The 13138-nt window shown below is 45.3% G+C and overlaps 1 protein-coding gene across 3 annotated transcripts; it reads left to right on the top strand.

The window, feature by feature from the left end:
• The first annotated feature begins 3160 nt into the window (after positions 1–3160).
• Positions 3161–12544, top strand: CDCA4 (cell division cycle associated 4). Of its 3 annotated transcripts, none has more exons than XM_075104093.1 (3): positions 3161–3276; positions 7963–8043; positions 10975–12544. In XM_075104093.1, the coding sequence occupies exons 2-3, from the start codon at positions 8005–8007 to the stop codon at positions 11728–11730; spliced, it is 795 nt and encodes a 264-aa protein (XP_074960194.1). In that variant the 5' UTR covers positions 3161–3276; positions 7963–8004; the 3' UTR covers positions 11731–12544. The 3 variants fall into 3 exon arrangements, with proteins under 3 accessions (XP_074960194.1, XP_074960193.1, XP_074960196.1); XM_075104092.1 differs by lacking the exon at positions 3161–3276 and adding an exon at positions 4003–4175; XM_075104095.1 differs by lacking the exon at positions 3161–3276 and adding an exon at positions 4221–4373.
• Positions 12545–13138: the final 594 nt, after the last annotated feature.

Here is a 13138-nt window from a genome sequence, read left to right as displayed (position 1 = left end):
AGGCAGAGGCAAGCAAGCTCTGTCCCCGCTCTGAACCAGCGGGATCACAGCCAAAACTCTTCCAAACCTCACGCAGTCGTGCCGGTACAGCACAGAGCGTGAGCCAACACACCTAGTCTCTCAATGAGACTCGCTAGCCAGAGCACAGCACTACACTGACGACAGCTCACGGCTTCCAGTTCAGGGCTGAGTCATGTCTGGTTGGCCCCAAGCACCACCCATGCAAGCACACATTTTCCTGGCTCTGACTCCACCGCCGTACTCTGAACTATTTAACTATTTGCCCAGCTACATAAACCCCAGGGCCCTCAGACCAGAGACAGAAAACACTGCAGCCACACAGAGTGCAGAGTGAAAAACGCTTCACTGTCAGCTCAGTATTGGTATTGAGACAACTCCGTCCTATCTCGCTGAAACCATTTGTTTCAAAGCTTAAGCAAACTCCTGACTTCTTTTCCTGCCCTCTGCCTGAGAGCTTGCAAGGCACCAGTTGTGAAACACTGCACTAAGCCTCATACAAACATTGAGTAAAAGACAGTGCCGGTCAGAGCCCAAGAAACACTCCGAGAGACCTTTCCATGGGCTAGAAATAATATCAATGCAGTGACCCAGTAGAAAGTGAGGAACTTCACCCTATATATATTTCTGTTTCTTATATACCTATATAAAGATTATCTGCATTAGCCCTTTAAAAATATTAAAACCCATTATTATTATAATAATTTGTAATGCAGAAATATCAGGGACTGAGATCCTTTGTGGAGCTTGAAATTGCACAAATATACTGGAAATTCTGTCTACTTTTTTTTTTTTCATTTTTCAAAACCACGGTTTCAGCCCTGCTCCCAGCCATTGGGTTCCTATTAATTTCTGCGGTTTTATAAACACTGTCCAACTCTAAAGCAGCCTTCCCGTCACCGCTGATGTGTAAAAGTCTGGCCAGCTCAGCAGGGGCTGAGCAGCTCTGAGAAGGAAGCAGCAAATCTCCCGAGGCATCAAGCACAGCCCAGCACAGGCTTGCTCCAGAAGGGAAGGGAGGGGGCTGGGAGGGAGGGGGTAGTGGCAGCTTTCCAACGAGCATGGCAGGCAGGTCACACCACCCAGTACCAGCCACTGCCGGAGGAAGAGGCAGGCCAGGGCTCCCGGCAGAGCAGGCAGGCTGCGGGATGGGGAGAGCCAGAGCTGGCTGCCAGCACGGCTCCTGCAGCCGCTCAGCCTTGGGGGAAGTGGCACAGCTGGGGCCTTCCGCACATGCGGCCCTCACAGACTGAAGTCGGGCCCGTCCTTCACCCATGCCGAGCAGAGGCTAACCACGGCCCAGCCAAGGCAAAGGGCTCAGGGTAGCAGCTCCACTTGACCTGGCCCTCCTGCTCCGGAGCAGGGGCTCCAGCTCAAATAAGCCCCAACACGTGCTAAGGATGGATCTGCACCTTGGATCTGCTCAAGGAGGTCGAGGCAGTGCCTGCTCCTGTTAAACCGGCCCTGTACCTCCTGTTTTCAAAGAGGAAGGGCACCCCAGTCAGTGGTTTCCTCTTTGGTAATCACACTTTTATGAAGGCTGCCAGTGCTTTTAAATCCCCTTTGGACTGCCACTCACTCTGAAGATTTTGCTGAGTGCCCATGGTGACCTGTCTTCCTGGGAGAGAACTGCTAGCTGGTTTGCATCACTTTCTCCTGTCATCTGTGGCAGGCATTTCATCAGCAAGGTTGCTCTGCAGTGTCTCACCAGGTGCAATGCCTCTCAATTGTCTAGAAGCTTTGAGTACATATTCTGAATCACCTTTCAATTAAAATGCCTCCTGCCATTTCTGACCTATAATTTCCCCCACTTTTTTTTTTCCTTTTGTACGCAGTTATTGTCTTGATTTCTGTTTCCCCTATCAGGCTGCTTTGCAGATGTTTCTTTCCAGTTCTGCTCCATGCTTTGCCTCTAGACCTTCAAGTTAGGCATCAGTTCTGCTTTTGCTTGCAGATTATCTTAGCTGCAAAGGTTTCATGGGCTGAGATAGCTTTCTCAATATACAAATATCTGTGTAGGAAATTACCAGGTTTTCACCTGTTCTTTTTAACTCTAGTGTTAAAATTTCATTTACTGAAACCTGTAGGAGGATGAAAAACTTTAGCAAGTAGCTAGAATTTAATCTTTCTCTTTATCACACTGCTGTTACGATTCAGTTAAATTCTTTGTAACACTATTTTAGGACTATCAGAGGTGGTTTGCTTTCTAGTAAATACTTCGGGCTGTTTGGTTTTGCGTAGGTCTGTCCAGATTCTTCCATTTTGACTTTTCAAGTTTTGTTCTCACAAGTGAGTTGTGAGATTTTTCTCCTGAGAATAATCAAATCTTGTCATACCTCGATGAGACAGAGTTTCTCAGCTTTTCAAAGACAACAGAGTGCTGAGAACCTTTCAGTTTTTCTTTCAGTGGCTTAATCAGAAACAGAGATGATGTAGTTTTTAAGCCATCATACATTGTCTTGTTTCACTGAAGAATTTATTGGGGGGAAAAAAAACCCACAAACAAAAATGTCAAGATCCTCTCATTGTATGTAAAAGGAAAAAAAAAAAAAAAGATAAGGAGACAGTACTTATGTACCTCGCTATATAGATGAGCAACACCGATGAACTCTTCTAGCAGTGATCCTGCAGGGAACAGCACCCACTACCTCGAAAGGGAAATCCACAGAGGCTCAAAGGTTCTTGCAGGATTTATTGTGGGATTACCTATTTGAATTCTTTGCGTCAAAACTAGAGGAAGCCAACATCAAGCCGAAGAGAGCATGAGAACATCTCTTTGCGGTACCGTTCTTTCAAAGTTTTGACTCGTAATGATGTCATAAACACGGTGCAAGAAACTGTAAAATCCAAGGGGAAATACTGCACTTTGCAACCTCTCTTGTCCCAGAAGCTGATCTTGCTTTGCTATGGAAATGATAGTTCCTCCTGCTTTCTCGTACCAAGCCACAGCTCTCTATTTTAGAGCCTCTCCCACCGAACCCGAGCCCCAAACCCAGCTGATGCCCCCCTCCTCCTGCTGTCCAGCCCTGCCTTTCTCCATTTCCTTCCCTCCCTCGCTCCCCGCCCCGGCGGCTCCCTCCCGGCGGCCGCGGCCGGGACAAGCCCGGCTCCCCCCGCCCTCCTCCTGCCTCCGTTGGCGGCAGAGGCACGTCGCTGCAACACCGGGAAAGCGACCGAGAAACGCTCTGTCGGCCTAAGCGCTTGCAGATGTGCGGCCGCATCGAGGTGGACGCCACCGCAGCGCCCCAAAACTTTCAGGTTCGGTTGTTTGTTCCCGTTCAGCAGAGCGGCCGGAGCTTTTGGGCCGGCGGGTCCCCGAGGGGTGCGAAGCTTCACCCCTTCCCGCCCCGCGGAAGCGGCTTCCCCGTGCCCTGACTCCGAGCCCCGGTCGGGGAGGCCAGGCTCAAACAGGAAATGACACAAGCCTTGCTAATGGAGTCGGGAGGCTCGGCGCCCCCCGCGGGGCGGCAGCACCGGGGAAAGAGCGAGCGGCTGCCAGGGAGGGCGGGAGGGCCGGCAGCGGTTGGCACCGGGGACCCCCAGCCCTGAAGGAAGCGGCGCCCGGCGTTAGAGAGAGGCCGGGCCCAGCAGGGGAGGCGGCGCAGCCTCAGGCTGGCTGGCAGCCGCCCCCTCTCCCTGCGGGCTGCAGCGCGGCCGCGTCCGAACCTGCTCCCGCCAGAGCCCGTGGCCGGGAGCCCAGAGGCACCGCGGGGCCTTGGCCGCCGTTTGAAACCGGGGCTCCGCCCCGCCCCCGCCTCCCGCAGCCTCTCACGGCCGAGGGGCGGGGCTCGGGCGCCATGGCAACCCTGCAGCCTCCGTGGGCTGTGACTGGGGGCGGGAGAGGCCGGGCGCCAGGGCAACGGCCTCGCCAATCGCAGCGGTGAGCGGCGCCTGTATGGTTTGGCGAAAGCCAATAGCAGCCGCTGTTTCCTTTGCGGGCGTGGTTGCCGGGAAAGCCCGCCCCCCCAGCGGGAAGGCGGGGGCGGGGCGGAGGGACCGAGTTCCTTTGTGGGCTTTGACAATAAGATGGCGGGCGGGGGAAGGGCGGGGCTGGGCCCTACAGTTGGCCACGCCTCTCCCCTGAAGCGCGGAGCGGTCGTGAGGCGGGAGCGGCGGCTCCTGCGCTGGCAGGCGGCGGCGAAAGCGGCGGCGAGGCGGTGAGCAGGGCAGGCTGGGCTGGGTCGGGCGCAGCGCGGTGCCCCAGGCCTACCCGCCTTCCCCGGGGCTCCGCCTAGGGACGGCGCGGGCGGGGAGCCGGTGCCGGCGGAGCCCGCGGAGGAGGGAGCCGATTCAAAATGGCGGCGGGCCGTTTGCCGCCAGCGCGGGACGTTGAGGAACCGCCGCCCGGGGCCGCGGTGAGGGGGGCCAGGGCGAGCGGGCGGGCCTACGGGGCCCGTGTCCCCGCCGGCGCCGGGCGCCCCTCTCCTCCTCTCCGTCCCTTCCCCAGCCGCGTCCCCTCATCGCCCGTGCCTCCACCCCGGGGCCACCCGTCCGGCGCCGCCGCACGCCCTGGCGCTGCTGCCCTCCCGCCGCCGGTGCACTGTGGCCGGGGAACCTTCCCCGGCTTCCCGAGCGCACGCATCGGGGCTCAACCCGGCCTCGGCCCCCGCCGCGCTCCCTCTCCGGCCTGCGTGCGCCGGAGCCCGCTCCCCGCCCCGGCCGCGCCCGCGGTCACGCCTCTCCCCGCCGCCTCCCCACGCCCCGGCCTCCGTCGTCTCCGTTTCCACGAGATTTCCGCTCCTCCTCCGCCGCCTGCCCTGGTCGTGCGGTGCCTTCGCTTCCCAGCGTGCCCTTCCGCGGGAGCTAGTGCCCCTTCCCAAAGCCCTGGTGTTCTGGAGCGATGCTTGCCATCCCCCTACGCCCGGGGGGCGGACCAAACCCTGCTGCTTTATAGGTGCCTTTGTCCCAGTCCGAACAGGGATGTTTCTGGCCCTGCCAGCCCTCTGCTGTGTCTGCAGCCCATCTGGTAACACCACCATACGCACACATGTGCATGCTTAAAGAGGAGTACCTGGCTTTCCGTTGTCTTTGCATCATTACACATAGCTTTGAATTCTTGCCACAGTTGTTATAAAGGACAGTTGGGGGGGCAGGGGGTTGATAAGAGTGGTAGAGGGGAGATAAAATACCTTCTTACCTTCCTTTCCTAACCATCATCACTATTCTGATGGCTGTACCAAAAGAAAAAGCACCCTGATTAAGTAAACCTCCAGCACTGGCCTAGGTAGTTCTTGTCTGCTTCCTAAAGAGGAACAGTGCTGAAATGTCCTATCTTCTCTACTACCCCAAATCTTAGGAACCGACTTTTCCCCTTAAGTACTTCAGTATATTTTTGGCAGCGTATTACTACATGAGTCTGAATTAAGTGTGAATCTGGAATGTGTAAGTTGATGTTCTAGTAAGAATTGGATCAAATTTCAAGCACCTTATTTGTAAAGCAGACTGGGAATTTGTCAGTCCCAGAAGCAAAACTTTAAATGAATTGCATGATACCATTCTCCCTGTGCTATTAAAAAAAACCCACAACACCCAAAACTCAAAAAAACTAATTTTTTCCTACTGTATTATGCTACAGATAGTTGTCTCCTTGTCAGCTTTTTTTGTACAGCTATTTCAAACAGCGGTTAAGATTAATGCACTAAGTTTGGGCTCTTGACAGTTGGATAGTAGTGGAAGAAGGGAGATGATATAGCTAGTCTAGATGTTGCCTCTTAGAGAATGATGCTGCTTAAAATTGGGGAGTTTTGAACACCTTGTTTCTAAAGCAGCAGCAACCTTGCTGTCGTGTACCAAGAGATTTTACACAACGGCTAAGACCTTTTTGAGTATGTTAATATGTAATTCAATAGAGAAACATACTTACATTTTAATTAATTAGGTTTCAAATTTAGTATTCTCTTGAGATGAGCGCTTGCTGGAGATAGTGCAGGGAGGTGTGGGGAAGATTGTTTATTTCCAAGGTTTTAATTGCATCAGATAATGACTATGAAGTTAATTTTATTTTTTAGTGAGAACTTAGGATCTGAGGCGTGCTTGTGTGCCAATTAATAGAATCTGAAGAAATAATTGCTGTGATGGGCATATTCTTCATGCTAACGGAGCTCCACATGGTTTATTTATTGCTCTAGGCAATAACCTGGAATCGCATGCAGGAGCTCTAACGCATTATTATTTTGCATGGGAAAACTGTTTTCTTCTTTAATATGTTAATAGATTACAGACTGGACTGGTCTGCCAGCATCCCCTATGTCTTTTAGTTTGTGGATGTGATAATGGCTCTTCTACCCAGGACTCATGCACTGCCATTAACAGTCCCCTCCCGTGTCAGTCTGCTATTTTGGGAGGCAAACGGCCAAAGTGTCTTCCTCTAATATTATCAAGTATCCAATATAGCAGCAGAAAATATTTTAATTTATTGTTCTTGTGACTGCATCATCTTCATCTGTAGTTGTTGTGCATTTTTTGTGCATTTGTGTCTGTTTGGGTTGTTTTTAAAACAAAGTTTATGCCCTTGTCACCTACCATAAACTAAGAGCGTATCATCTAGCAGGAATGTGGTATTCAAGTAGTTACCGTATACAGGCTCCCAAAGAGATTGCCCTTCATTTATAGAGTTTTTTGAAAGTATACCCAGGGAGCAAAACCTTCTGAACTTTTATAGCATGATAAGGTGTTTGACAGAAAAAAGAAATACTTTATTGACTTAGTATTACGGTGTCTTACTGGAGCTGTATTTCATACTTCCCATGACCCTGTCTTGAATGTTGCTGTGAGCTCAGTCTGTAAAAGAGAATGAGACTCTGAGTTGGTTGAAATATGGTTTCCATGACATAACAGCATTTTAGTCTGAATATTTTGGGACTGAATCAAAAGACTTTGGCTTGGGAGTGTTTAAGGTGGGTTTTTCTTGTTGTGGTATTTTTTTAACAAGTATGCAGCTTCTTGAGGAAAAATATATTTTCTGGCTTCCCCCCCCCCCGCCCGCCACGTCCTCTGTCAACCATCTCATTCCCCACCCACTAATTTTGAAAGCAAGCACTCTTCAAAACTTTTTTATTACTGGCCACAACAGAAAACAAAAATAGATGTCCATATGCATCCTCTTTACTTGTTTCTTTTCTAGGTGTGCACTTCAGTTGCAGACAGTGAGCTGTCATGCACTGCACAGACATGTCTAGAAAAGTATCTGAATTGTTTTCATATTTTATCGTGTAAGTTTTTGTAACCTGTTGAAATGGAGCATTCTTTTAGGTTTCAGTAATCAAATGAATTGTTGCATGTGTTTGGTAGTTGTATTTGGTATATCAAATCTTATTTTGCCTTAAATGTGTTTTTAAAACTCGGCCTTTGTCATTAAAACAATTTAATTACTGTCATTACTTTCATTATTGTCATCTTGCAAAGTAAATCTTAGTCACAAAGTTTCTGTGTTGGTAAAGGAAAATTCTCCTTAGTTTTGCTGTTTCAGTTTTGTATTTGTGCGTACTTCCTCTTTAGATGCTGCAGAGATAAGTGGTTTTGTACAACAAAGGTGAAAACTGTTTAGTTTTGCAATAAAAGTTGTGAAGACTTGCTTTCAGTATGCTTTTGTGCACAGTTAAGTTTTTCAGATGATCACTGAAGAATCTGATTGCTCTTTAAATTGCAAAGGTGTAGGGAAAAGGGAGAGGCTGGACCAAAGGTCAGGGTAGTAGCCTAGGACTTGGACTTGAACTGGCCGTTTCCTTCTGCCCAGATTTTGCATGTATTGTTGGGCAAATCACCTTTGTGCTCTAGCTGTAAATGAGGTTTAATAGTACTATTCAGGTTTGTAGGAGTGTTGTGAGGATAGAGATACTAAAGTAATTGACAAAATATAGAGGTATGTAAGTTTCTGAAATGGGAAACTGTTTTGTTCTGTATCTCCTGTACCTGGCTAACATCTTGCTTCCCTGTACTTGGTAGGTGGTGCTGTAACTTTTACTGTATGGACTCTTGCTCAGTAGCATGGGAGAAGAGGAAGGACTACATCAAACACAATTACTGGTGTGTAATTTTTTTGCTTCTTAAATGAAACAGAAATGTAGTGCTTTGTGCAATCTCAGAAACAGGGTGACAAAGAACTGTTTTTTTGATGTAAGATGCCAACTGGAAGTAAGGGTGTGCTGGCTTTGGCTGGGGTAGAGTTAATTTTCTCCATGGTAGCTAGTATGGGGCTGTGTTTTGGATCTGTGCAGAAAACAGTGCTGATAACACAGGGATGTTTTCGTTACTGCTGAGCAGGGCTTGTACAGAGCCAAGGCCTTTCCTGCCCCTCACCCCACCCCACCAGCGAGTGGCTGGGGGTGCACAAGGAGTTGGGAGGGGACACGGCCGGGACAGCTGACCCCAACTGACCCAAGGGATATTCCATACCATGTGACGTATGGCTCAGCATATAAAGCTGGGGGAAGAAGAATGAGGAAGCAGGGAACGGTTGGAGTGATGGCGGTTTTTTTCCCAAGTAACCATTATGTGTGATGGAGCCCTGCTTTCCTGGAGATGGCTGAACACCTGCCTGCCGGTGGGAAATAGCGAATGAATTCCTTGTTTTGCTTTGCTTGTGTGCGTGGCTTTTGCTTTACCTATTAAACTGTCTTTGTCTCAACTCAGGAGTTTTCTCGCTTCTACTCTTCCAATTCTCTTCTCCATCCCATCAGGGGGGAGTGAGTGAGCGACTGTGTAGGGCTTGGTTGCCAGCTGGGGTTAAACCATAACAAGGGGTTATAGAAAAAAATCCAATGAATGCTGTGAAAGGTTTTCCTTTAAAATCCGTCAACATTTTTCCCTCTGCTTCTACACACCCAAGTGCATGTGATGTATTGAGGCTTTAAAGGTCTCTATTGCATTCTGTTCTTCTGTTGGTGTGCCTTAGAATAGTAGATATATGAAAATCAGGTTAACATGCAATTCAAGTTTTAATTATTCTTCACAAAAATGTAAGTTGAAATAAAAGAAGCAATAAACTCTGCACAGAGCGTTTAATATTTGATGACATAATCATACATTGTTGATTAGTAGTCCCAAAAGGTGTCTCTAGAGGTCAAGTTTTACATGGAGGGGGTGTGTTTAGAAATGACTGTACATACAAATTTGTAGGAAAAACCAAATGGGATATCCTGTGAGAGGAAGTTGCAGGAATATCTAAAAATCTGGAAAAGGTACTATCAAGTTAAAACTTGGTTGTATTTAATGGGAATAATGCAAATATGTTAGGTTACAGGAGGAAATTTTAAAAGAAACTTCCAAAGCATTTAATATATTGGTAATCCATGCATAGCTTTTAAGAATTGTATGAAGAATGACCATAAGATCGAGTTCATATATTCTATATTGTAGTCTGCATATTATGATTTCTGCATATTATGATTTCTGCATATTATGATTTCTAAAGAGTTTTGCACCTTCAGTGGAAAGAAATGTTTAAGAGGCAGCAAATACCAAAAAAAAGGTTATTTCATGGATATCTAGAGTAATGTAAGAAGTGTTGTACAGAGTCAGTCCAAATGTTTATCTAGCTACTGTGCTATCCCCAGGTTTTCAGCATAGATAAGCATGTAATATATTTTGAAAGGAACAATGTTTTTGCACTTTGGTGGATTTTTTTAGTGACTCTGAAAAAGCTGAGAGCGCACTCCCTGAAAATACATGGAACATACATTAGCAACCAAAAAAGCAAGGCAGGGCTTACCAAGGGAAATGAAAAATTTTATAGAAAGGCACTGCGATAGTATTTTGGTTTTATTAGCTTTTAGTTGAAAAACTTTGTTTTATTTGGGTCACTAGACTAAAAAAAAAATCCCCAAATATTAGGCAAGCAGCAATTCTAAGGACAGAAGACCTAGAAGGGACATAACAAAGATGCATAAATATAAAGATCAGGTACTAGCTTTCATTTGCAGCCTCATTTTTATAAGGCTAAAATAAGTGACATCTACTGTGTTTTTTTTTTAAAAAAAGTTTGTTTTTCAAGATATCAGCTGCAATATTTGCATGGGGCACTGTTGTCAAAATTAGTGTAATTCAGAGGAAGATCTGGAGGCTAGTCCTTGAAAGTCATACCTTGGAAGATTCAGCAAGTGATTTTTAGAAGTAAATAATGAGAAGTCTGGATGCACCCCACTTATTTTTAGTTGGTGAACCTAAACTAGGGATATGGGAATTTTCCTTTCATAGTCCACTGGAAAAGAAGTACAGAAGCCCATACAGAGGATGGCTGTGCCTATCCTTATTGGACTTGCACAATTCATACTGGAATTACAGAGTTCAGTTACTCACCTGACTTAGGGAACCAGAAGGACTGCTTTAGGCACGTCAATTGAATTGAAGTTGAATATCTCAAGTTTTATGGAACAAATCAAGATCTTACTCTCCCTGTAGCCAAAATAAGCTAACCTTTCAAGTATGCTACCGATGGTATTTTTTTCATGTCGCTCTGTTAGGCATGTTGATGTTCTGGAGGGGTCAAATCTTTTAAAGTCGGTGTGCCAGGTTGTACATTTCCAAAATTAGAGGTTAAGCATGCAAGTAGAAGCTCAGGGAGACTGAGGAGAAACTGCCTCTCCAGTAGGTGAAATGCAGCCATGGAGAGGTTTGCTTCTGTGTGAAGCAGCAGCTCCTGGCTTCCATTGAGCGTGGGGCTTAATGGAAGGTAGGAGGTGGGAGCCCCTGCCTCTCTCCGATGCCATGAGTTGTGGACCTGCTCACCTCTGGTTCCTTAGTGCCACCTTTGGGATCCAGTCCATATGTTCCTGACCCCTGTTGTACCACACTGGCCATTCCATAAGCTAGTATGACAGTTCTGATGTTTGTGTCTTAAAAGCGTTTGCTGTTTATATTTAAGATTGAAGTTTTCTGTTCTGTTTTTTGGTCTTTTTTCCCTCCCTCTTGAGCTGTTTATGTTGTACAAGAATTTTTTATTTTATCTTTTTTTAACAGGACACAATGTTTGTGCGAGGATTAAAGAGAAAATGTTTTGATGGTGAAGAAGATATTGAAGGAACTCTGGCTGGTATTAAGGCTATTCCTTCATATAATCTTCAGCGGCAGTCACTTTTAGATATGTCCTTGGTTAAACTTCAGCTGTGTCACATGTTGGTTGAGCCTAACCTTTGTCGTTCAGTACTTATAGCCAACACGGTACGGCAGATCCAAGAGGAAATGACTCAGGATGGGACTTGGCAGATGATAAATACCCAGAGTACAGGGCAGGCATCCCTGGATCGTCTTGTTTCAACAGATATCCTCTGTCGTTCATCTAGGGAACAAGCTGAGGGGAAGCATGTTCCAGGCTACAGTACTTTCAATAAAGACTTTGAGGGTGATCAGGCAGAAGATAGTTCAGGAACTATGTCAACAGCCTCTTCAGCACAAGCTCCAAGAAACCTGCAGAGCAATGTGTGGGAAATGGAGAACCCACAAGAAAATAAAGGAAACTTTCAAAAATCATTAGATCAAATATTTGAGACACTGGAGAATAAAAGTCCTAATTCTGTTGAAGATCTGTTTTCAGAAGTTGACAATTCTTACTATGATCTTGATACTATGTTAACAGGCATGATGAGCACCACAAAAATGGGACACTGTGATGGGCTTGAAACGTTTTCTTCTCCAACAACTACAACTTCTAACTCTAATTGTAAATCTGATCTTAATGAGCTTGATCATATTGTGGAAATCCTTGTCGAATCCTGAAACTCCTTGTGTAGGAGATCAAGATCTGTTAATGGGAAAAAAAGACTCGAGAAAGCTATTTCCACAGTTTGTTCTATCAAATCTGCACGTGTATTTTACAAATATCTATATATTATATAGATATATATATTGAAAAAGCACTTCATATTGCAAAGTAGTGTTAACTCTTACAGTTAACCTGCAACTTGTAGTGTAATAATCCGGTTTATTGTCCATTGAACTGTAAGTCCATATGGTAAATGTTTTTAAGATTGGGGTCCAAGGCTCTTGAAATTGGGTTCCTTTTACCAATTTGTTTTAGCCTTTGATGGAGGATATGCTAAGTGAGAGGGAGTCTCTCATCTTTCTTACACTTCTCCCAGTAAAAATGGTAATAAACATAGAGAGAAGTTGGATAACTGGTTTCCTATTTTCCTCCATTTTCCACTTTGTTACACCACATAACTCCTACTCTGCTGCTTCTGTTCTAAGTCGCTACGTGGCTCTTAAAGAGCAGTATGCAATAGTTCCTGTTACCTTAGCTAGCTTATTCTGTTTTTTGCTACAATTTTTACTTCAAAAATAGTTCTAAAGTGTTTATTGGTGTTTAGATTTTTCCAGGTATTTTCCTAAAATATATTTTTACTACAGATGTTATGTCAGCTGCTAACGTAGTAACTTCTGATCATATTTGCAGTTGATGTATTTTTTTGAAAGATTTTCAAAAAGGGATGTTTTTTTACTGTGAGCTACCCAATGTAGTTCAGTAAAGTGTATGTAAATGTAAATATACAATTTTATACTTTACATTAAAATGTAAGAGCTGTTTTCATGATTCTGTTTTATAGAGTAGTACTTTACTAAATTGAGAATTGTACAATTATGCTTTTCATACCCCGTATACTTGAGTATAATTAGAGGAAGAGCTTTGATCCAGCTAGATACAATTACATTTAATTCATTTCAGACCGTATTTTTTGTTAACTACAAACCTAAATTATGTAGGTTTTTATTTATGTGTATTTATATGTAAATGTCATCAAGTGAATTGTTTATCACTGAAGTCTACCATCAAATATTTGTTTATATCAGATAACTATCTTGCACTAATTACTAGAAAAAGTGTTATTAGCGGCCTTTAAATCTCAACTAGTATGTCATGATCTCTTGTCATAATTAATATGCTCTTCTCTTACCAAGGGTCTCCTCTTGGCTTTTTTTAAATAAGAAAAGATAATACAACATGGGATGGTGTTCTTTCCTTCAGGTACTCACATTTGGTTTTTTGAGTGTATATAATTAAGCTTATTCCTCAGATTTTTCGGGCGAGAGGGACAGATCAAGTACAGTGTATTATTTTTGTTATAAAATAACAAATGTTTACCTTCATAAGCTGGTACTGGGGAAGAGCTCTGAACTAGCAGGGAGA

Source organism: Phalacrocorax aristotelis, chromosome 9, assembly GCF_949628215.1.
Source record: "Phalacrocorax aristotelis chromosome 9, bGulAri2.1, whole genome shotgun sequence".
Classification (NCBI taxonomy): Eukaryota; Metazoa; Chordata; class Aves; order Suliformes; family Phalacrocoracidae; genus Phalacrocorax; species Phalacrocorax aristotelis.
The sequence above is the reverse complement of the archived record's forward strand: the minus strand, read 5'-3'. Positions and strand labels throughout refer to the sequence as shown.